The following is a 23,485-nucleotide window of genomic DNA, read 5'->3' as shown; positions in this document are numbered from 1 at the left end:
TTTATAAAAAGTTTTCATTTCCATTATTACACATTTTATTTACAAAACGTTGTGTGTATATATATAATTCTTCATCTGTAATATGAAGAGTTGAAAATAAAAAGAATTATTAAGTCCACAAATATTAAATTTTTTTCAGTTCTTTATACAAAATTCTATTGAATATAACAATGTTGCAGCATGAATAATCACTCGAACAGGTTTAATGTAATCGGACTAGCTCTTCTATAATTTTGATGATTTCTTCAGAAGTAATCAAAGCATTCTCATCCTTTTTATTTTCTATCTCGGCATCTCCGTTTCCTTCGTCTTTTACATCAGGAGCCACCTGATTCATGATCGCAGTTCTATCCTCGACATTTAAATCCAAAAATGTTTCAACAAGATCTCCATCTATGAATCCTCTCGAGGGTTCGGTCTTTTGCTCGGTGTGAAAGGCTCTGAAATTTTGATGACTTATTTTACCCAGAGTAGGTAAATGTTTACCCATAGCGATTTGAAGGCGGTCAAGTAAAGTAAAAATGCGAGGAGGTAATTGAACCATTAAATGAACGCTACCCGATATTGTGCCCATTAATATTGGATTACCTGTAGGGTTGTTGTAAGTTATTAGATATAATATTATTTATTTACAATGTATATGATTTTAAAATTTATTAAAATAATATATAACATCCAGAGACCACTATATCCCACTAAGCCAATGATGATTTTACCTCTCACTACCGTCAATCAAAATTGGGTGTAAAAATTCAAAATTAAAATCCCCAATCCCTCTAATTTTAATGATGATCTTGCGTCATACTTACCTCCTCCCCCTTCATCGAGTGGAAGTCTCTGATAACATCTGTGCATAATGTAACAAATGGAATCACGTTTTTTTTTAATTCATAACTTTTATAAAAAAATTTTAGAATTCAGGTAAAAACTTAGAAAAATATTCAATCTATGTAACTAACTGACATTAAATAAAGCTAAACAAAATCAGGGATAAAATAGATTAAGCTCAAATCAGTTTTAGAAAATTAGTGTAAAATTATGAAATAACTAGTAATCTTAATTCGGGCAACAATTATAAACGGCTGATCAAACCTATTTCGAGTGCCGAATCTCCGGTGTTCCTAGAGACCAAACAACCCCTCTTAAATACGTTGACAAATTCGCCTAAATGGTAGAGTCCGACGGGGTATAAGTGTTTTCTTTCATCGTCTAAGAGTGTGGATGGGCAACTGTTAGGGTTCTTTGCATTGATATTGTGCGGATCTATTCGAAAATTTTTATTTTTAGATATTTATGTTTCGAAGTTTCCATTTATAATAGTGATCGTTCTAAATGGCTAAATTGGGTTTATCTTTTTTATTATCCTCGAATAATGTTGATAGATTCCAGGGAAGCAGGCGCGTAGGCAGTTGGTGTGGGGGACTCCCTTACCCCTAGCAGAACATTGATGAAATTTTTTTTAACTTTTCATTAATTATGAATTGCAAAAGTATTGTATTTCAAATAGGTTATATTCAAATCTTAACAAAAAGGTAAAATTAATTTAAATATTTCTTCCTTGTAAATTAATATTTTATTCCAAGAAAATTGCAAGTATATTTTCTTAAATTGGATATGAGAAAATTACACCAACTAAAAAAAAATATATTTAATTTATCTCTACTTGTCGAATGGCTCGATATGAGCCTATTCTTAAAAATGTTGGCTAAAATATTGAGTTAGCCAATTTTAAAAATCGACTCAACGAGCAATATTAATACTATCTAATAATAATTATCATTAGGAAAAGTTTCTAGAATGTAAAGAAATGTTCCGATATCCAAAGAGATAGAATTTGTAGAATATAATTATTTCTGAAACTTCTTTGTGCCTACAAGAAAAATATTGCAAATCAAGCTGCTATCGCATTTTGGATCTAAAAGAGATCTTTTAAGTGCCCTTGAAAAAATATAAGAATTCCCTAGATACATTTTTAGATTCAATATGACAGCCTATTTTACATTGGAATGTTGTAATAGATTAATTAATTATAAACAATTTTGTGCAATATTTTTTAAAAAATAATTTCAATTGAGGTTATGAGAATCGCGAATATTATTAAATAATATAACTTAGAATACTAAAAATTTCACGAGATTTGTGTGATTTTTGAGGAGAAAAGGAATTTATATGATTATGATATTCGCAGTCTCGATTATCTATACAAACAAATCGTTCCAATGTTAAAGATTCAATTAAGGATGACTATAAAATAACGGTTTTTATTACACTTTTGGAAACATTTTAAAATCAATTAATGAATTGTGATTCATCAAATGACTTTAACCAATTTACATGTATTATTACCTATAAAACTTTCCAAAGATATATTAAATATTGAAATTGAAAAAATTAAATATTTAGCTAAATTTTATTCAGAGGTATCTGAAGGCCAATTAATTTTAGTAGATAATCTTCCAAGAAAATCAACGGAATATTGCACAATTAAAAAAAGATTTTGGAATTTTTCCAAATATATAAAGATTAATGTAAATTTTGGCTACAATACCAATTTAGTACAAGTATAAATGGAAGGACCTTTTCTTTATTACGGAGAATACTTATCTCAAATGTACGACTCCTATCGATTAAATGAAATAGCTTTACTTAACATTAATGCTTTGAACATTTCTAAAAAAATTGAATGCGTTCACGTTCGCTCAAAATTTATGAATATACATTTTTTTTTAATTTTTATTTAATAAAATAAATAGCATATATTTTTTAACACAATATATTAGCCATGTTTAAAATTAATAGTAAATTTAAAAAAAATTCTTATTAACTTTTAATATATATATATCATATAAATTTTAATTAAAAAATATATAATTTATAATATTTTAAATTGTGTTCCTATTAAAATATAAAACCCTTGATAAAACATCCATGCTTATGCTAATCTAAAAATAATAATATTCAAATAAATAGTGGCTGGTTAAATAATTCAAATGTGATAAAGGAAACGGCTGAAAAAAATAACCCTTTTTGATTAATATTAAATTGTATTCTTTTTATTTTCAAATAAATAAAAATAAGAAGATTTTTTTAGCAAAAAAGAAAAAGGAACGCGTTCATGTCAAGGTTCGTCAAAAATAAAAGAAACGTCGTTCATTATTTTTTTCAAAAAAACAAACTTCACGAAGAACGCGTTCGTTTACAGTATTACTTAACTAATAACGAGGATTAACCCAGTAGAGAACAAATTATTGACAAATTGGTGCTATAGAAAAAGAAGATTAAATTTTCATTTATAAACCATATTTTGATTAACTTTTGAATCATCGTATAATGTTTAATTCTATAGTTTGTTGTGATTTACATAATATAGCTATAATATTTTTTGTTCTTAAATATTATGTATTTTCCAATATTTTATTATTTGTGTTCAAAATATCCTTTTTTTTAAATGATTTATAATAAATTTTATATGACGATCACCCAATAAATTTGTAATGTTCCAAAAAAAGTCCTTCAGTATAAATTTATTCACCCCACCCTCTGCAGAAAATTACTGGCTTACACCTCGTGAAGAAAAAATTTTCCAAATATTTTCAACTCATTTGAAATATAAGGATTATCTTCCCTGACATCTATCAATAACATTATTTTAGGAATTTTTAAGGATATATGAAAAATATTTCCAATTATGGGGACATAATAACTAGAAAATGATTTTTTAAAAAAAAATTATTTATCATTTTCTACCGTTCCCTTGAAAGCATCCTTGATTTAATGTGAAAAACTCAATAAATAACTTGTAATATAACCTCTGTGAACGGAACCAGTGCCACCAATATTGGCTGAGTTAGATGAACTGGTGGTATTAGCATTTAAATTTGAACGTTTATCTCTTCTTGATTTAGGTTTGTTGCCTGTTTGTGAAATGACAGAATAAAACAAAATGGGTGTTATAGCATCTTCCAATAATTAATTTATAGCATTTCACCACTGCATTTTAAATGTTATGTAGGTTACGGGTCAAAACAAATAAATAAACAATAAATATAATAAGTGGTCAAAATTCAAAAAAAAACAAATAAAGGATGAAAAACTGAATTCATCTGTGTAATTATCAAATTGACTGTAAGATATTACAATTACGTGCTCAGCCTCATATTATTTGTGATTAGAATTCAGAATAAATAACAAAAAGTAATAACTGACAATAATATGCGTAATTTTAGAGTTTTCAGTAGCATCTATGCATCTAGAGATCTTTTATTATTAACCTGAGGAACCTTCGGTCGTGACGCCAGCCCCTTCAGTTCCATCCTTCTTTTTATTTCCAAGATCAGCACCATTGACAACACCGAGACGACCACCTTCATTAGTTGACGTTGGAAGGAAAAAATCAATTAATTCGATTCAATTTATAAAAATATAAATCACATAAACTAATCATAAGTTTCTTAAACATAGTCATTTGATTGATTGTAAGTAATCAAGCTAAACCTTCGTCCCCGACCCGGCACACGTAAAGGTTATAAGAGTTTTCAGCAGCTAAGAAGGTTTCCGCGTCAATAATTTCTATCGCACTAGTCCAAGCAGCTTCGAAATCGCGGGCCGATTCTTCGAATCTACCCTCTGCCGCCCTATATTCTAAAAGTGTGAGGGATCTCATCAGGTCTCCAACCAAAACCAGAGTATTGAAATGAGTCTTAAGGTGGAGGGCTAGTACATTGTTAAAGTGGGAGCATTCCAGTCGCAATTCCCGATCAGCGGGGACCCACTCGAAAAGTCGGACTGTGCTGTTGACGCACGCGATAAGTTTGTTATTGGTAGGCGGGGAAGGTAAGGAAGGAGATTGAGAAGGGAATGACGCAGAACCGGATAAAGGGGAAGAGGAGAAATAGGCCATAGAATAAGGAGCACCAGAGATTTCTTTTTCGCTAATTAGGGTCAGACGTCTGAAACAAAATATAGTTGGGTATAGTGAAAATATTAGATGATTAATATTATGGAGACTATTATATTTATATTGTTTAAAAAGGTCAAAAGTTTGAGGGGTAATGGATGGGATCTTTTATTCTGATAAGGATGAGGCATTTAATTATATATTACTTTGCAATCTTATTTTTTAGATTAAAAAAATTAAATGAAAACGACAAATATGAACTAATTAATTTTTTTGGTGGATGTTTAAAATTTTAATCATACTTATAATAATAAAATTTATATTGACTTCAAGGGTAGTGATAATACAGTTTGCTTGGGATTCTGATTTTTATAATCATTTTTTGACACGTTTAAAACTTTCTAAAATGCGCTTACGAACAATGTCTAAATTATATTTTTAAAATATATAATATTTAACCTCGCAAAAAGTAACATTTTAAACTTAATTTACGATTTCAAACCTGAAAAGTATCATTTTCACCTTAACAAATATCACTTATAAAAAAAAATGGTTTGAAAAAAGAAGATCAGAGTTTTTTGATCAAATTTTACCTAAAAATGCTATATTTTTATAAGTAAATCTTTGTAATTTTCATACAAAAATTTCCAAGATAATATCAAACATTGTTAAAAAAAATTTCAAAATTTTTTGAGCATTTTTTTTCCAAACGCTGAAAAATAACAGTTCAAAATTGGTACTCGTTTAATCAAGAGGATTTAAGTAGTTAAGCTTAAAAGTGGAAAAATTTCAAAAACATTGTAAAATGTATGATTTATAGAAGGCACAATAAATGAGATCTCTATATATTAATGTCTGAATATTAATATTAATTTCCGGATTAAAACTTTTATCCTACTTGAAGAAGGGGGGTAAAATAGAGAACTGGAAAATCTACATTTTTTAATCCAAACCTATCCACAGCCCATTGTCAAATGTCTCCTTAGATCTAAGCCCTGGAAAGTAGCGGCGCATATGAATAGAAAATATTTTCTAACTCCTATTATATTTTTTAACTTTTCTTATTTTTTTAAAATTTATTTTTATCATAGTAATATTCAATCAAGGCAAAAAGAATACGAAGAATAGGACAAGATAACACCAATATTTTTCGGGGCATAAGCCTATATTTTATTGAGGATTTTTTTTACAATGGACATTAATAAACAGATGTGAGGAGTAAGTTTTATAAGGTAAGTGAGTAATTAATCTAGCTATAAATAATGATTTAAGAGAAAATTTGTGATGAAAGGTGAGGGGGATTAAAATAGGTAGGAGAAATTTTTTTTTGCCTAACAAGATATATTGACCAGAGTTCTGGACCCGAATTCGAATTAAGTTAGAATTGTTTGGTTAAACCTTTTGTCCATAAATTAAACAGAGACCGATTAATGTGTAGCCCATCAAACCTGGGATAATATGAAAATAGGGCCGGCTCGGACCTTCTTTAGAAAATAGGTTTTTGATTAAGTTCTTGTTATCAAAATTTCTATTAAATAGTTTAAAATTCCTGAACCCGTTTTCGGGTCTAGCATCTTCATATTGACCATCTCATTGCTTTTTTTTAAAAAAAATAACCTATAAGAATCCGCATTTTGACCAGTCGAATCCTCGTTATTTTGTAACAAATTGTTCTGAGCATTTTCATCCGCGGCAGTAGTTTTGGAAAATTCGAAAACCATAATTTTTCCCTGCCTGGGTTCGGGTTCGTCCGGGTAAACCATAGCGGTTCCAACTATGTATAGCTCCTTCGCAGCTGATTCCCCGTCAACTTTAAATGATTAAAAATGCAGCGACTTTTATATTGCAAAATATTTTCTATTAACTTTTCAATATTCAAATTGTTTGCGATGTCATTCTCTATTGAAACAATCGATAAGTTATTAAGTATTGGTTATAGTTTATCTGTTCGGTTTAGATAAAATAACGGTTTAGATAGTTCATAAAAAATAATAATAACGGTTTGGTTTAAATATCGTTGTGAACCTTTCATGCATATAAACTTAAAATTGTACAAAGAGAAGCACGTGTTTTTTTAAATTCTATCACTATTCCCTGAAAAATACAATTAAAATTAAGCCGTTACAAATTAATTTTCTAGATTCTCTTGGTCAAATTATAACTTATAAGGAGGAAGAATAAATTATATCGTTGAGAGTAGTGTCAAATTGCTAAAAAATATTGAAGCCACGAGATTTGGCTAAAAGATGTCCAAACCTCTGTGCCGTTTATGAGCAAAATCTTCAAACTAGCATACAATATTGACAGAGTAGCTGGCACTGTCAAATAGCAATGTACAATTTTCTAAAAAATTGTGAAGATTATTATTAATCAAAATTCATAATAACATTTTTAAGTCAAGATACCAAATGTTTTAAACAGGTTTACAACCAGCTTTAGGGGTCCTTCGGGTGACAAAATTTTTAACGGTTCAGGTTATGCTTGGGAAATAAGTCTAAGGGTTCGGTTTGGATCCCTGCTAAAAAAGTTTCATTCAGCATATTATAATTCGAAAAAAATATAAATAATTTTCCTTGCCACCCTAGACATATTTCTGTAAAGCCCATGTTTCGGGCTGGCTAATAAGCATAATTATGTTATGATCTTTTCAGCCCCAATACGCAAAAATATTTTAGCGGGTTGATCAAACAAGCCAAGTAGATCTCCAATGTATATTAATGATATACAATTTTCATTGGAACTCATTGGTAAGAGATGTTAACTCGGCACAATCTTTATTCAACATATTGTAGTCTCAGGTCTATTTTTATTCAGACAGAATTTTCCTCTAATGATCATAAGAAATGATCGTTTAGGGAGAATAAATGATTTTCACATTGATAAAAAGCGATTATTTATTTTTAAATACCATTTCTCGAATAGGAACGATTGCCATTTTGGGTTTCTAAATCTAGGGTATTGTTAGATCCCGCTAGAGGAAATGATATGATGCTAGTGGCGAATTCGTTTGGTTGGAAGTGATGAGCCCAAAAGGGTTCGAAAGTGTGAGCGTCTAATATTACCAGGGAATATGCTTCAGATTCGTCACCAAAGGAAGGGCTGGGGGTAGACCCATTTGTATTATAATTGTTAAGGTTAGATTGGGTTGACGATGATCCAGGTGCTGCTTGGTTATTTTCGGTATATATGATATTTAATTAATTGTCGAAAATAATCCAATGAGATAATATAGTAAATAAATATATATTTCATATTAGTTATAAGTGGGGTTAGACTATATATTCAATTAAAATAAATTCCTTTTTAAAAAAATTAAACAAATGTTAATCGTATAGATTACCAATATATATATGGAAATTTATGGGTCCGTCATCATTTATAAAATTTAAAAAAGAGGGGATTTTTTTTACCGCCAGAACTTCCGACCTCCGCAATATGACCTCCACCACCTTGTTTGTGACTATTAAAAGCGCCGGTAGCGGTAGTGGATGACGAAGAAAAGCTAGAACTGGACGAGTGATTTAGTGCTTTGCAACTAACACTTTGAGGTTGGTGAGGGACAAAGGACGTACCTGAAATGTTTTACAAATAGTTACCAATCAATATAATAATGTTAAATATTTATCAATTTCGATCCTAAATGTTGACAGATTCTACAGATATATGAATTAATTAATTCTCTTTTGCCATTCAGGCGAAGTACATTGGCTGGGTGATCAAAGAAGAGGCAACATATGAGTAGTCATTTTGTTTTAGATTGATTTTATTGTGTTTGTTCACCTTTCCTTTTAATTTGGCAACTAAATTTTACTTGCAAATATAAAATAAATTGTAATTAGACGAATTATATCATTTTTTTCAATTATTATTAACCAGCCCTAAAATATTAATATAAAAACGTGGCGCTTACCGTTGTAAACATCTATCCGAGCCGTAAGCAATGCGAACGTATGGGAACTCTCTTGATAAGCTATGCGTCGTGGGGATTCATATAGAGGTATGGTTCGAATATGCAGTTTGCGAATTTCGTCGATAGTAGCTTATTTTTACGATTTACATAATTTTTAAAATTTAATTTTTTTTAAAAATATATATTTTTCTGATTTATAAATTTTAAGAGTTATATAAGATTAGTTTGTTTAATAAGTCTAGTTGACTCGATTACTCAAGTTATGAAGGTAAACCGGTGGCCCACGTTATGAATCGAGTCGAAAACGTAAGTTATTAACTCGATTTATGAATCCAAGCCGTTTAATTCAGCACTAAAATCAAAATATATATGCAATTAATTTGGATTTAGCATTTTTCCTTGCCTTTAATCTACAAATATGGTTTATTTTTCATTTTAACCTATAAAAATATAGGAAGCAAATTACTCCTACCCCCCCCCCTCCCTTTTTCTTATGTAGATGCAGGACTAGATATCCTAGTTATAAAAAAAACATTCGTGGGTGCTTTTAAAGAATTTTATCAGGCATGTATAATAAAGAGAAAACTATGGATAAGCTCGTAAAAATATTCTAAACAATTTGTCTGGTCCAGCCCTATCATCCAGCTGGCTGACATCCAAGATAAATATTAAAAAAATCTTAAAAAATAGTGTATTAAGTATGCAAATTTGCAAAGTCAAATTTTCAATTCTAACTCAAATAATATAAATAACATTTATTTCATAACTTGAGCTAGTGAACTTAATCGGCACAGACTCTGAGTCGAACAAAACTCGACTATTTAATAATACTATATAAAATTAAGCAAACAGAATTTAACATTTTTGAGTTGAATTTTTTCCACAAATCGTGATATAATTTTTTTTTAAATTAATCTCGAGGTTTGCCCAATTTATTGTAATTGTTAGACATTATTTTTTTATATAAAACGTTACCAATGACGACGGTACCGGACGTGGCGGAAGGCACCAAGACTAAGCTATCCGGATATGCAGGAGAATCGAAAGGGCACGCGTAGCTAATCTCTTCTAAATTAACGTCTGAAACAACCAATTTTTTATTGCGCATATAAACGACGGCGGGCCGGTCCGAGCATACTAGTACGTTATGGGCCGGCAGAGGGCTAGCGGAGGGTATGAGTTTAAGTGAAGGGGGGCGAGTTCCGACTATAAACTTTTTTCTTTGGCTCATACGACCCCGCAAGGGGCTAAGAGAGTAATGGTACAAGGTTCCATCACCGAGGGCTACCAGCAAATAACAGCAATGGTTGCTTGTTTTGTTTTATATATATTTATAAATTCATTTATTTTTTTGTGTAATAACGTTTTAAAAAATTTTTAACAATGAAGACCAGCCCTCTGCAGAATCAATTTCTTTTGAAAACTGCTATCCAATTCACTAATTTATAAATTTTAATCAGAGTCGATGTTTATAACAAAACAGCACAAAAATTACCCATTTTCCTCCCCCATTGAATTCTCGTCATTCATAGATCCTTCTTTGTTAACCTCGCGCTGCTTTGCAACCGATCCGGTTGATTCTTCCTCGTCCCTGAAGTGGCACATTATAAGCGATCTAGGAATAATATCGGTGCGTGGCAAGACTTCTCTGTGAGCCATATCGAGGGAAGGTAGGTATAATATTTCCACGGCCACCTCGGTCCAAAAGCCGGCGGCGCAAAATTTGCTAGCATTGGGAGACAGAGATGAAGAATCGACTTCGCTTTAGACATGTGTGTCATTTATATATATATGATGTGTTGTTAGTATTTTAACGCTATTTAGCGCAATCAATCACTCATTAGCATTAATACTAACCTAAAAGGTCATTGGTTGTAGTAGACATCAATGAAAGTCATTTAATCTAAACTAAATATCTTCTCAATGGCGGATTTCATTTATGTACTAGAGGTCTGCAGGGGGTGTCTTTTTAAATCTATCTGTTCCCTACCATGGGTGAGGGTAGGCAAGTTAAAAAACATTGGGGTGAGGGGTGGCCTAAACATATGAAATATTTTTTGGGGAGACATGATCAGGACGGAGTTACATTTATTCAAAAATTAATTTTTTTTGTTTCATAATATTGCTTAATCTTATAAATTAAAGTAAAAATATATAAAAAATAAAATAAAGGGCTAAACCAACTAATAAAATAATTTATTTTTAGATAAATGAATTGGTGAGTGAAGTTTAAAAAAATCGCGGATGAGCGAGCGAATGAAAAAAAATTAAAAACGAGGGCGGGAGTTCTGGTTAAAAATTTGCTTATTGCAGACCTCCCAATATGTACACTTTTATTTTATTGAAAAAACCATCAGTCATAGTCTCGTTTATATATGATATTCTTTTTAATGTCCCGATATTTCTCAAAAGAAATTAGTTTACAAAAACTTAGCATATTAAAATATGGTGTAATAAATGTTTTGCCATAAACTCATGGGTTTCGGTTGAACGTGGTAAAGGGCTTATGTCCAAGCAAGCGATTTCGTGGGGGAAAGTTTTCCTAGATTTAAGGATCAAATCATTTTTTCCGATTTCCAAATAAAACAGATCTCTACCGGAAGCTAAGCACAACTGGATTCCATTACAGGCCGCGACCGTAATCGAAACATGATCGCTCGTAGTCGAAGTATCAGGCATGTTATCTTCGTTATTTTGATCTATCTCCATTCTTGTTTCGTAATTTTTTTATTCAAAATAAATTATTGAAAGATTTAGTTAAAAACGTCTTTAGGAACTTTAGTGTCAGTGGAAATAGATTAAGAATATTTTATTTTCTTAAATCTATAAGGTAAAATATTCTTCCCATTATTTATCAAAGCCATTTCCGGTATTTTAATTGAAACATAAACTCAAAAATAATCTGAATTTTTTTTCCTTCATAAAATATACAAATTGGGATATTGGCATTGAGAATATTTGGAGCATTGGCATCATTGTCTAGGCTTATAAAACTATAGCTCATATTCGAAACCGAAAGAATTATTTTCTACCATATATACAAATCAGCTATCGTAATATAATTTTTAATTTAAACTATCGTAGCATAAAATTGTAACAGTCTCCGTAAATGAAATCCCGACTTGGCTAATTGAAGGCACTCTAACCAGGCTAGATGAACTTTCCCATATATAAATTTTGGAATTATGTATCATTAAGGCTTCATCATAAAGAACAATTTTGGAGATCAAGACTCCTGGGTTCAGTGTAGTATTGCTTTATCTTGTCCGGTTTGCTCATTATTCCAATTTTTCGTCCATATGAATTTATTCTAATAATTCAGTCACAGGATGAATCCGGGGTGGCCTGACAATGTACAGGTAGTCATGACCGTCGGCACTGCGGAGATATTATTTTGGTGAATAAACTTAGAAAGATAAATTTTCCCGCTTCCATTGATTTTAAAAAAAGTCATAAAAACATACCAAGCTCGAGGAATTAATGGATGAAGGGTTCATTAAATAAACGGACTCTTGATAATTTTTATTAGACACATAAAAACTTATACTATTAAAAAAGTTTTGTAATTGCCCAAAATAATAAATTAAGAGGCTTGTTAGGATTACGAATGGTGTGTAATATTATTGAAAATATATACTCTGCATTTTATAAAGAAGATCCCCCCCCTTTGGTTTTTTTTTATCTCCTGAATAAGTGAATTTTCGCTAATTACATTCCCACTTAAATTAAACAGCAAACTAGTATATGCAAATATCATTCGATTTATAAAAAACAGTAAATTTTCCTTACGCTAAGAAACTAACAATTAAAAAATAATAAAAACCCTAATCCGGGAACAAACCACTCGGCGGCAACGCGACCCTTGATGCGATCGATCAAGCGACCTGCGCGGGTGGTGACCTGTAGCATGTTGTTGTTGCTAACATTACCACACCATAAAGTTACCGCATCGCGTGTTACTAGGCCCGGAAGCTCAATCTCTTCGGCACCTGAGATAGGATTAAATTTAAAAAGTAATAAACGTATTTAAAAAATGAAAATTTCGTAAAGCATAATTTAGTGTATATGTATTCTAAATATTGTGCAAAACACAAAATGAGAGCTATTTACGCTTTCGATTATTAGCATATAATTCCAAGCAGGTTAGCCTCACAAAAATCAAAATGAAGGAATAATTGACATTTCCGTTTAGTAATTCTTTTAATCACTTATACATGACGTACTAGTATATGGAATCTCTCGATTTTATAATCATTAAAAATGTGATTTGACCGAAAATGTATTTTCTATCATGTAAAGAGTACCCACACTATGAATTTCAAACATTTGCGATGGACTTCAGAAAAACTCTAGTTTACTTATATTGATTTTTTATATAAGAATTATAAAAATACAAAAAAAAGATCATAGCAAAAAAATTCTCTGAAATTTAAGGGTAGGTGCTCTACACATGCTGGTATACATTTTATTTTAAAAAATTTCCTTTGATAAATGATTTATAATTGACAAATTCCAAATCACCATGGATTCCGTATCCCAATACGTTATATTGGAAATATTTATAAAAATTCGATTATTTTTAATTTATTTCTAAGACGGCGGAAGTCCTCGATGTACTTAATTTTTTAAGCAAAATCTTAACTTATTTTTTTTGTATCTTTTAACATTTGAAGTCAATCCATTTTGCTGCTTAAATTAATATCAAATTTGTCCTTAATGAGGCAATGAATTTTCGATTTCGCTTAGACAATTTCACATTTTTTTTATAAATAATGTATGTCTATTCTACTAATTGATATTTCTAAATTAAATTGAATGTAAGAATTTATAAGATTTTGAAGGTAATATTTATTAATTATTTAAATCATATAGATAATAAGAAATATACTATGATATTTGCTTTATATTAGTTGATGAGAGAAAGAAATAACAGAACCTAAAGAAAATTTTCAAGTAAACAAACCCAAAGTATCAGGTTGCATATTGTAAAAAAACCAAGTACACTTCTTAACGACTATTCTTACATAACACTGCTCTCAGATAAATGAATGACAAGTATGAACAACACAATATATTTTTAATCGATAAGCAGACTTAGAAACAAAAGCAAAGTTGGCTTATGAAATTTATGTACATCAAGAACTCCGCCTAAATTACAAAAATAAAATTCAACTTGAAATGTACTTAAAGGATTAGGCTGATCTTATCAGAGCATGCAAAAATCATAAATTTTATATAAATAAAGGAAAAATTCCATGCAAAAATCATAAATTTTATATAAATAAAGAGAAAATTCTAGGGATTTTAATTGCTGTCCATTGGAATTTTAGGAATAAACGGGAATTAATGATATTACTTAAATTGTAACCAATGATTTTCATTTCTTATACCATATCTCACTTTATTCAGGTAATGACTGATAAATTGTAATGCAAATTAAATATAATAAGAAAATACATAAAATGTTTGGTAAAATATATTATCAAAACTCGATTTCATATATTTGGTAATAGGCTTAGGAAATAAAAACTATAAAATGTGAACTACGAGAATATTCTGAAATGAATGCATCCAAGCTATTCGTGATTATTTATAAGAAAACTAGGATTTAATCTATTAGTATAATTAAATCATACCTATAGGCATACGTAATCTATTTTGGGAAAAGTTGCATTGTCAAATAAAATATATTTGTTATTAAGCTTAATAAACAAAAACTGTTAAATATGAGCTACGAGAATATTTGAATTTATATCCAAGCTATTCATGATTATTTATAAGATAAAAAGATTTAACTGTTTTTCTAACGATTTTTAAAAATATTTAAATTTTGAAAATTTTTGGAATAATACCTTTCCCTTGGAATAAATTCTCATGAGATATTCCCAGGTTCAAAAACCCTAATTATAAACTAAGCTACCAATTTTCAAATAATAGTTTCTTTTTAAAATTATAAATTAAGATAGTGCATTTCGGCCTCCAAGAAAATATAATTTTAAAAATGTGTTCAATAAAAAATGGATGAAATTTTGAAGAAATATAGTCTGGTTTAGAATAAAATGAGAGGCCATTGAATTTTTCTCTTATTTAACCTTGTAAATTTAATAATAACAAATGTTCTTCCTTCATATTGTTTTTAAACGGTTCGATTTGAGAGTCGATTTTTTAAAAAGGATAACTCAATATTTTAACCTGAAAAATATTGCCTATGCTTCAATCGGTAATAGATGTTCAAACCTTTGCCATCTATAAACAAAATCTTTAGGCTTGCTTAATATTTTTCTGGATAAAATATTTGAAATCGAGCAGTTTAACAATACGATTCCTTTGTTTGTATTATAGCATATTAGATATATTTACATAAATAAATGTATTAATAAATAAAGTATACCCAGCTTCTAAAAGCCTCTTGAGAGTTGATAATAGATTATTAAAAAATTACCATGTTTTCTTTATATGTATTTCTACATATAAAAAAATTTTTTTTTAGCTAAATAAGGACAAAACTATGTCAGATTAGAATAATAGTATGGAAATTATGGTAAGATTGTCATATTGCTCATAACAAACCTCCCGATGATTCGAATGATATAACTCTGGTAGAGAGATCCGATGAAGCGAAGGCCAGCACGAGATGAGAGTCTGCACCGGTTACTGCATTCTTGAGAGTCCATAGACCGCGAATGCCACATGGCAGGTCAAGGCATGCCGTTTGGGTAACGCCTATCCCATCGCGGAGCACGCGCAGAGAGCCTGGTATATATAAAATATTCAATTATAAAAATTTAATTTTAAAACTTTAAACTGGATATAAATTGATCATGCATAACAAAAAATTTCATTTGTGTTTATCCCCCCACCTAATTATAATTCTTTTATTAGTCACAATACCAAATATAATATTTAAATTGCTTTATTTTTTAATTAATACTATTTGCAATCCAAAAAAGGTAACAATTACGCTTTTTGCATTTTTAACCCTTATTATCTTGGGTAATATAAAAGCTAGCAATCAATTTAGTTTATCATCTAATTATAACATTTACCTCTCCACATATTTATATTGAAACTGAAAAAGTCGGAAATGTTCCTTTTTTCATTTATTTGACATTGAAATTCAATAAAATTTTTATCAGCAAATAAATAGCGAACATTCGTGATGGAATAATTAATGGCCTAGCTCATACTAAAAAAACATGTTTAATCTTAGCCTTAAATTATCAAAAGTAATGATTTGTACCATCCTTAAATGCCCCCGAACAAGTAACGAGTTGATCTTTGTGACCGGAACGCTCAGCATCAACAACTATCATATCCACTATGGGTCCCAGATTAGTAAAGCTCTCTAAAACTTCAATGTAAGATGCCATGGTGACAGAATTTTGATTCGAACTGACTTGAATAGGATTAGTTCGGAGTCTGATGAGCTGAGAATCACCCAGACGAGAACCTACGTAGATTACTCCATTATCTAGGTAAGTGAGGCATTCAGGAATACAAGTTTCACCCAGGGCTTCTAAGCGCATATCCTTGATAATGAAAGGGCCAGCTGGACCAGATGAAGTAGCCTCCAGTAAAAGCATAAAAAGCCGACCACCCATGTCGCCAAGGAGATAGCTTTTAGTTAAAGGTCATTCAAATAAACGATATGAATTATGGGGCCATTGTTGTTTTTTATATTATTCAATATTGAGATACCATAATATTTTTAAATAAGTAATTATCAGTATAAGCCAATATTATTTAAAAAAATAATTAAACTACAAGGAAAATAGTTAGATAAATTGTCTTGGCTTTAGTAAATAATATATTCAAAAACCCCTAATAGTTTATCCAAAAATTTATTACTATATAGAATAGATATGGTATTACCGACTGCCATTGGGATCGATCCTACAATAACAGGTGATAGAATTTTGTTTCATAACGGGTGGTCTTATAGCGAAGGGACTATTGTCCCTGTAGTACATGATGGATTCTTGGCCGACTATAACCACTCCCCCACCTAAAAGCGCGGGAACGGGGATTAAAATAGACGCTTCGGCCTCGATATTGTTTTCGTTCCAAGGCCCGTGAATCAAATCGCGATCGCTCAGCTTGTAAGTTCTAAAGTGCCGGCCTTCACTGTCCTGATTTATGAGGGCTAGCATGGGTACCTATTCCATTTAGGTAGACAGCCAGGAAGGGGAAACAAATTTAAATAATAAAATGCGTAATGAGAGAATTATATTTTCGTTAGTCCATTAAAGTTTATTACATACCTAAGTCTAAAATATCACAATGAATTTTCTAAAGATTTGGTGCCATCTAACCATATAAAGATTTAAAATCCAACGACGAAAATTCAAATAAAACAATAAATAAATAAATAACAGGCCTGAAAAAGTACCCATTTTCTATTTTAAACTCATATTAGACTTTTCGGCCCGGCTTGATTTTTTTTTAAATTTGATCATTGATCACATTATGGTCTGAACCGACTTTCAAAACATGAGAAACGAATGAATGCTTAAATGTTTCAACATGTGATTTCTAAACTGGTTAATTGATTTTTTTAAAATAAGATTCTGTTTATAAAAAAGATACAGGTCTACAAGTCGGTCACTGAAAAATACTTCAAAGCCATCCAGAAATGTGATATCAATTATTTTGCGCTCTTCTATGTTGACGTTGAAGGCTTTTATCTCATGCTTAGAGTTGAATTCAAAAGCGCTTTTATCATCCTGGTGGAGGAAATTTTGATCATCGAGTTTTATAATTTTGTACAACCCGTCGTAAAGCCTAAGTCCTATAACCCTTCCTTCAGGATCGATAGAAGCTATCATGCCTATTTTTTAGATAAAGAAAAATAAATAATCAAATAAAAAAAACTTGAAATAAAAAAACTTTGGATTATATGATTTAACGGTGTTACCGGTTTCAGATGGGCGTCCAATTTTTTCTTGAACATTGCCATAGGCCTTAGTCGAAATCTGGATGACGTCATTCTGATCTCTGTTACATTCCAGAATACAAACGTTGTACCTGAATAAAAAAATTCATGAAATGATATAAATTAAAGAACTCTAAAAGTAGATCCGATCCATATCCAGCTCAAACCAACTTCCGGCCAAGCTGGGTTGGGCCCATTTTTTTAAAAAAATTGGTTAGAGCTGGGTCTATTTTAGGTCGAGTTAGGATTGGTCCAAGCAAATAATTTTTTAAAAAAAATTTTGGTCCGGGCTTGAAAAAGTAGGCCCTATGCAGATTTAATATGAGTATTGGTACTTGTGAGTGAGTAGAAATAAAAATTCTTTTTGAGTATCTGAAGAAGAATTTTGTGAATGACTTCTTTTGGCAGAAGCGTTTGTTATCGAACGAAATAATTGTAACGAGACAATTTTTCCATTAATAGGAAACTCTTTGAGGAGTTTTAGGCCTTCGGGTGTGACCAAATAGATTTCCAGAATAGAACTTTTGGCCAATATTAAATTTAAGTCATTTGGCCCAGTAAATGACCCGGCGACGCAATTATTTACAGCTGTCGATTTATGATTACTGACAATATAACTTGTAGACATTCAAACCTGTTTTCATAGAAAAATAAATTATTGATATATATAATAGGAAAAAAACATCGGATTTAAATAGATTGTTTAGTTTCTGGGTTTGAACCACTCTCTATGAAAATAAATATACCAAAGATCCCAATGAGAAGTTTTCCCCCCGTAAAGATCTCCTTTGAGATTAGTAGTTAAAAATTATTGAGAGTTCACCCTCTCTCAAGTAGGGCTGGAAACAATGCCAAGATTTTCTTGGTTTACATATAAAATCGGTAATTGGTTTTAAAATTAACACTCTCAGTACCAATACCAATAACTGATAAAATCAATCCTATTATAATGATATATTGGTTTAAAATTGAAAGAAAAATAAAACTAATACAAATAATCTTATATTTTCAGATTTATTCAAAAATATTTTCTATGTTACTAAACTACCCCTTGATATATTTTTGTTTTGAATTATTGGTGCAATTATAATATCTCGATCTACTCTATTTGTGATAGCAATATTTCTTGTATCTATGTAAGTAAAATTTATATATTCATTCATATATATTAGGATATTTGTAATTGAAATAGAAGGTAAGAGAATTTAAAAAGAACTTGATAATTATCCAATTTACACCTTTTCATAAAAAATGAATAAAAATAGCCAAATCCCAAAGATCAAAAGTTCTTACAATAGTAATAGATGCACCAAAACCACTTGTTAATCAATACCAACATCCATGATACCCCCGATATTTACATTGGCCAGTACAAAAAATAATAATGAAAAAAAATAAAGATATAATTCATCAATATTCTTATTTATTTATCTAATTTATTAAAATTCATAACATTAAATTAAAATAAATATTAACAGCACTGTATTTCTCTTTTTCTTATTTTTTTTAAAAAAAACTTTAACATATCAAACCGTAATGTCAAACTTAAAATAAGATATTATAGACTAATAACAAATTTAAAAGTATCTGTGGATCATGTTATTGTTGAAAATCTCATGTCCAAATACATTATTGGAGAGCAATTTACAACAGTGTCTAACATCCACTTAGTTAGACACTGAAATGATAAGGATTATTAAAAAAGTGGGAAGGTAAATTATATTTAACAAATTCCTATAATATTCTTATCAGGGTGTTTAAATGCTATGTATAATGATTCAATTCCATTCCAGTCATTTTCAAAAATAATTTATATTTCCATTTCTGTTTAGAAATTCTTTTTTCTAGTTTTTATATAAATATTCTATTTTGTAAATAGGACTTTATTATTAAAATATCATATGAAAGTATTATATTCTTTTGGTCCATCTACCCTTTCTAAGTAGAATATCAAATGTTGAGACTAAAAATTATTTTTCAACCTCAAGAATAAAGAATTTTTTAAGAACATGGGGATCAAAAGATTGATAAGTTCTGCATTTTATGAATATTTAACCTTTTGAATTATTCTAGAATAAATATTGAATCACAAAATTTAACTTTATAATACAAAAACCGAAGTAGCATCATCCCCTGAGAGGTTGCCCTTTTATTAATTCTAAAAAGATTACATTGTAATTTTAAATATATTTTGAATTATTATTATTGAAAAAAAAAATATTTACTTAATTTAGTTAATATTTTTTCCATTTTTATATAAATATCCAAAATATATAATTTTTTTACGATTAAAGTGCGTTAGAAATTTAAATTTGAAGCTTTTTATGATAATGTAGAAGGGCTATTCACGGATCATGATTTGACCGAATCCTTTTAAAATTATTTAAAAAAATCTCTGGAATTATTTGTATAGGTAAAAAAAATGAGAAGGCCGTTTATTTTACCTAGCACGCCAGATTCCCGAGATACGGGGCTTCAAAGGTGCGAAAAACAGTGACTTTCGAATCGCCAATTTGTGTCTTTACTTCCGGTTTACCTATATTGCTTTACCCGTGTTTTTAAGCAATAAAGGAAGTTCGTTTTTGAAAATTTTTTGTTGCCTTTAATTTAGATACTTTTTTTATAAATATATATAAGATGGCCTAGGCGACGTAATCGGCACTTCCGAGATATGCATGTTTAACAAAAATTGAAATTTGCATAAATGGCGCTATATGTTTCTAATTTACCAATAACAGGATATTTTCATTTTTATACTAAAATATTTCAAATTTCTATAAAATGTACCAATTAAACTGAGGGGGCAAATGCTCCTTAGACATCTAAATAATGTATCAAATTTCCAATTATAAATATCTTTCATATAATTTTTTTATTTTTCATTTTTATTAATGATAACCATTGATTTTCATAAATACATGTTATATATTCATTTTTTTTATTTGCATTAATATTTGAGTGAAATGTTATATTTCACATTTGCGATTCTGTTGAATTTGAATAAAATTTAATTTCAATCTTATCCTGGAAAATTGGATATAAATGAGAAACTTTTGTGTTCCATATATTGTAAGAGCTTTGTTCTATTTTCTAAAATTATTTGCTTTTTCTCAAATTCATCTTTCATAATATAAGAAAAATTTATTCCTTAATAAAAAAAATTAATAATATATATTAATAAATTAGAAATCTTATGCCTTTAATATTTTCCTTAGAATAAGCAAAAAACTTTTTATGAGAAGTAATTTGTTCTAAAATGGGTCTTTTTAAACTAGCCCTGGTGATATGCGATGAGATGTGGCTCAGAAATGCCATTCAGCTTCTATTCCAAAATCATCTTCAATTGAAATTTTTAAGTGTCTTGTGATTATCACAAAAGGATGATTGTATACTTGTCCTTTATTCCAATAAAATCCCTGTACTTCATCTTGAACCACAGGGGTATAATTTTCAGCAAAATCTGCCTGAACGATATATTCTCCTTCATTTGAAATTATTTTAATAGAATTCATGCAGTACTTAAAAATTAGAAGTGCAAAAATTTCCATTTTTTAAACCTTTGAGATTCTGTATCTCAGGAAACAGGTGCATTAGCGAGCTAAAATAAAAGGCTCCTATTTTTTTTACCTATCTAAATAATTCCAGCAATCTTTAACAATTTAAAAGTGGTAGGCCTAAATAGGGTCTTTTTGATCACATGGATGGCCCAGAAATTCAAAATATTTTAGATAAGAAATAAAAATATCATATTATGTAATTTAGCAACAAATTTTAACCATCATTTGTAGTTTCGTATAGCGCCATCTATTTTATGCAGATAAAATTTTCAATTTTTGATAAAATGAATATTTAGGAAGAGCCGATAGCGTCGCCTAAGTATTCACATCTTATATATATTTATAAATTGTATCTAAATAAAAGGATAAAAAAAAAATTCAAAAACCACCTCCCTTTATTGCTTAAAAACACGGGTAAAGCAATATAAGTAAGCCAAAAAATAAAGAGTCAAATTGGCACCAAAAAAATTTTTTTTGATAGACCTCTAAAAAAATTTTTTATCTATAATTTGATATGTTAAATTTATTTTTGTTATAAACAGTTTTTAAGATATTCGCATTTGAAAAATTTTACAGAAAAAGTTACTATTTTTCACATCCTAGAGGCCTTGTATATAGGGAACGAGGTATTCTAGCGAGCTAAAATAAACAACTTTCTATTTTTTTTAACCTATCTAAACAATTTAAGAAATTTTTAGCCATTTTAAAGAGGGTCAGCCAAAAATGTACCTTTTATGATCGATTTCAAGTGGAATGGCTGTACTATCATGCCTCAAAGGTGCTTTGGAAAATTTAAAGCATTCTGGAGATTTTATCACTTCTATTATGGCTGGTGCTATAGTTTTTTTTTTTGGAATAGAAAATTTTGATTTTATTTTATCACTTTTTATTTTGGATAGATTATCTTGATAACAAGCTTGGCTTGTACAAAATCAAATTCAATTAGAAAAAGATTGATTAATTTGAGAAGTATAATTTAAATTATCATCATTTTTTAATCTTTTTAGATGATGACACTCAATTTTTAAATGTATTTTCAAGGGCACAAAATTTCATGAAAGAGAAAAAGAAATTTTTTGATTTGGAAGGTTTTAGGCTTCCAACATTACAATCCAAAAAAGAAAGGTACATATACTTTCATTAATAAATGTAATATTTCATATTAACTTCAAAATCAATTATGCTGTATTTGATTTGATAATAATGCAGTTTAATGAAGGATTTAATGATGAATCTATGAAATTTCTAAAAATATCAATTTTTTACACCAAAGAGAATTTCTTAAAGATGATATCAAAGATATCTGTGAGTCTTATAATTTAAATTCAAGTCAAGTTTTTGAAGAGATGACAGTTTTAAAATTTTTATATGATAGCTAAAAGGGGGGATTTATTCAGTACACATAACCAGGAGGTTAAAAAAATCTAAAAAACTTGTCAAATTTTGAGAATTGTAAATTTATTTTATTAAAATATTTCAAAACATTATTTAGCTTCTTCTTTTAATAATGATGATTATGAGACTTTTAGACTAAAAAAAATATTCAATTTTACCTTATAATATACTATCATTTTTCTGTTATCCCTAATTTATTAATTTTATATAAATATTTATTAACTATTCCTACAACCTCATAATGTGGTGAAAAGGTCATAAATTAAACTTAATTAAATAAAATATGTTCATTGTACCATGAATGATCCTTTTCTTAATAATTTAACTATTTTATCAATAGGACAAAATTTATTTAAATTATATATTGACACTCTTTCACTTTCTCTTATCTTAATTTGTCTAAATTATTGTTTTTTTTTAAAATATATACTTCAAAATCAAAGTATATTTTCTATCTGTATATAATATATGTAAGATTGATGCAATAAAAATTATTTTGGATATTTATAATTGTTAAGTGCATTTTTGGAGGATTTTTTTAGGTGGGTAACATGCTTCCTTGCTATAAAGTATAGGGGTGACTGTACTTATTTTAAATTTTTGTAATAATGTATATAAATATTTTTGAAAATCTAACTTATAATGACAAGTAATCCATAATTAAAATAAGCTATTATGTTAACTTACTATCAAATAAGCGATTTAAATGATCATATTTTTCTAGGTTGTATAAAATTCATTTATAAATATATATAAATAAAAATTATATAGTTATTACTTAGGGTGATTAGATT

The 23,485-nt window shown here is 29.2% G+C and overlaps 1 protein-coding gene across 2 annotated transcripts; it reads right to left on the bottom strand.

The window, feature by feature from the left end:
* Positions 1-92: 92 nt before the first annotated feature.
* LOC135926072 (DNA damage-binding protein 1-like) lies at positions 93-23,485 on the bottom strand. Of its 2 annotated transcripts, none has more exons than XM_065461738.1 (20): positions 23,470-23,485; positions 18,075-18,373; positions 17,722-17,831; positions 17,423-17,634; positions 16,680-16,963; positions 16,048-16,424; positions 15,378-15,560; positions 12,631-12,796; positions 11,281-11,517; positions 10,303-10,569; positions 9,783-10,117; positions 8,808-8,936; positions 8,308-8,469; positions 7,806-8,063; positions 6,515-6,707; positions 4,495-4,949; positions 4,272-4,364; positions 3,810-3,914; positions 1,093-1,263; positions 93-588 (listed from the first exon to the last, which is right to left on the bottom strand). In XM_065461738.1, exons 2-20 carry the CDS (start codon positions 18,365-18,367, stop codon positions 203-205), a joined length of 4,416 nt encoding a protein of 1,471 aa, XP_065317810.1. In that variant the 5' UTR covers positions 18,368-18,373; positions 23,470-23,485; the 3' UTR covers positions 93-202. The 2 variants fall into 2 exon arrangements, with proteins under 2 accessions (XP_065317810.1, XP_065317811.1); XM_065461739.1 differs by having other exon boundaries at positions 96-588; positions 7,806-8,060.

Source organism: Gordionus sp. m RMFG-2023, chromosome 3 (genome assembly GCF_954871325.1).
Source record: "Gordionus sp. m RMFG-2023 chromosome 3, tfGorSpeb1-WG-v2, whole genome shotgun sequence".
Classification (NCBI taxonomy): Eukaryota; Metazoa; Nematomorpha; class Gordioida; order Chordodea; family Parachordodidae; genus Gordionus; species Gordionus sp. m RMFG-2023.
Note: the sequence above shows the minus strand (reverse complement) of the source record. Positions and strands in the feature narration are given on the sequence as shown.

What these genes read in the sequence shown, in the direction of transcription:
- LOC135926072 (XM_065461738.1), bottom strand. Translation starts at nt 18,367, where the DNA reads ATGTCTACAAGTTATATTGTCAGTAATCATAAATCGACAGCTGTAAAT. An exon ending in TGGACGCCCATCTGAAACCG is followed by an intron (nt 17,635 to 17,721) that starts GTAACACCGTTA and finishes TCTAAAAAATAG; the next exon opens with GCATGATAGCTTCTATCGAT. An exon ending in CATTTCTGGATGGCTTTGAA is followed by an intron (nt 16,964 to 17,422) that starts GTATTTTTCAGT and finishes TAAATGGAATAG; the next exon opens with GTACCCATGCTAGCCCTCAT.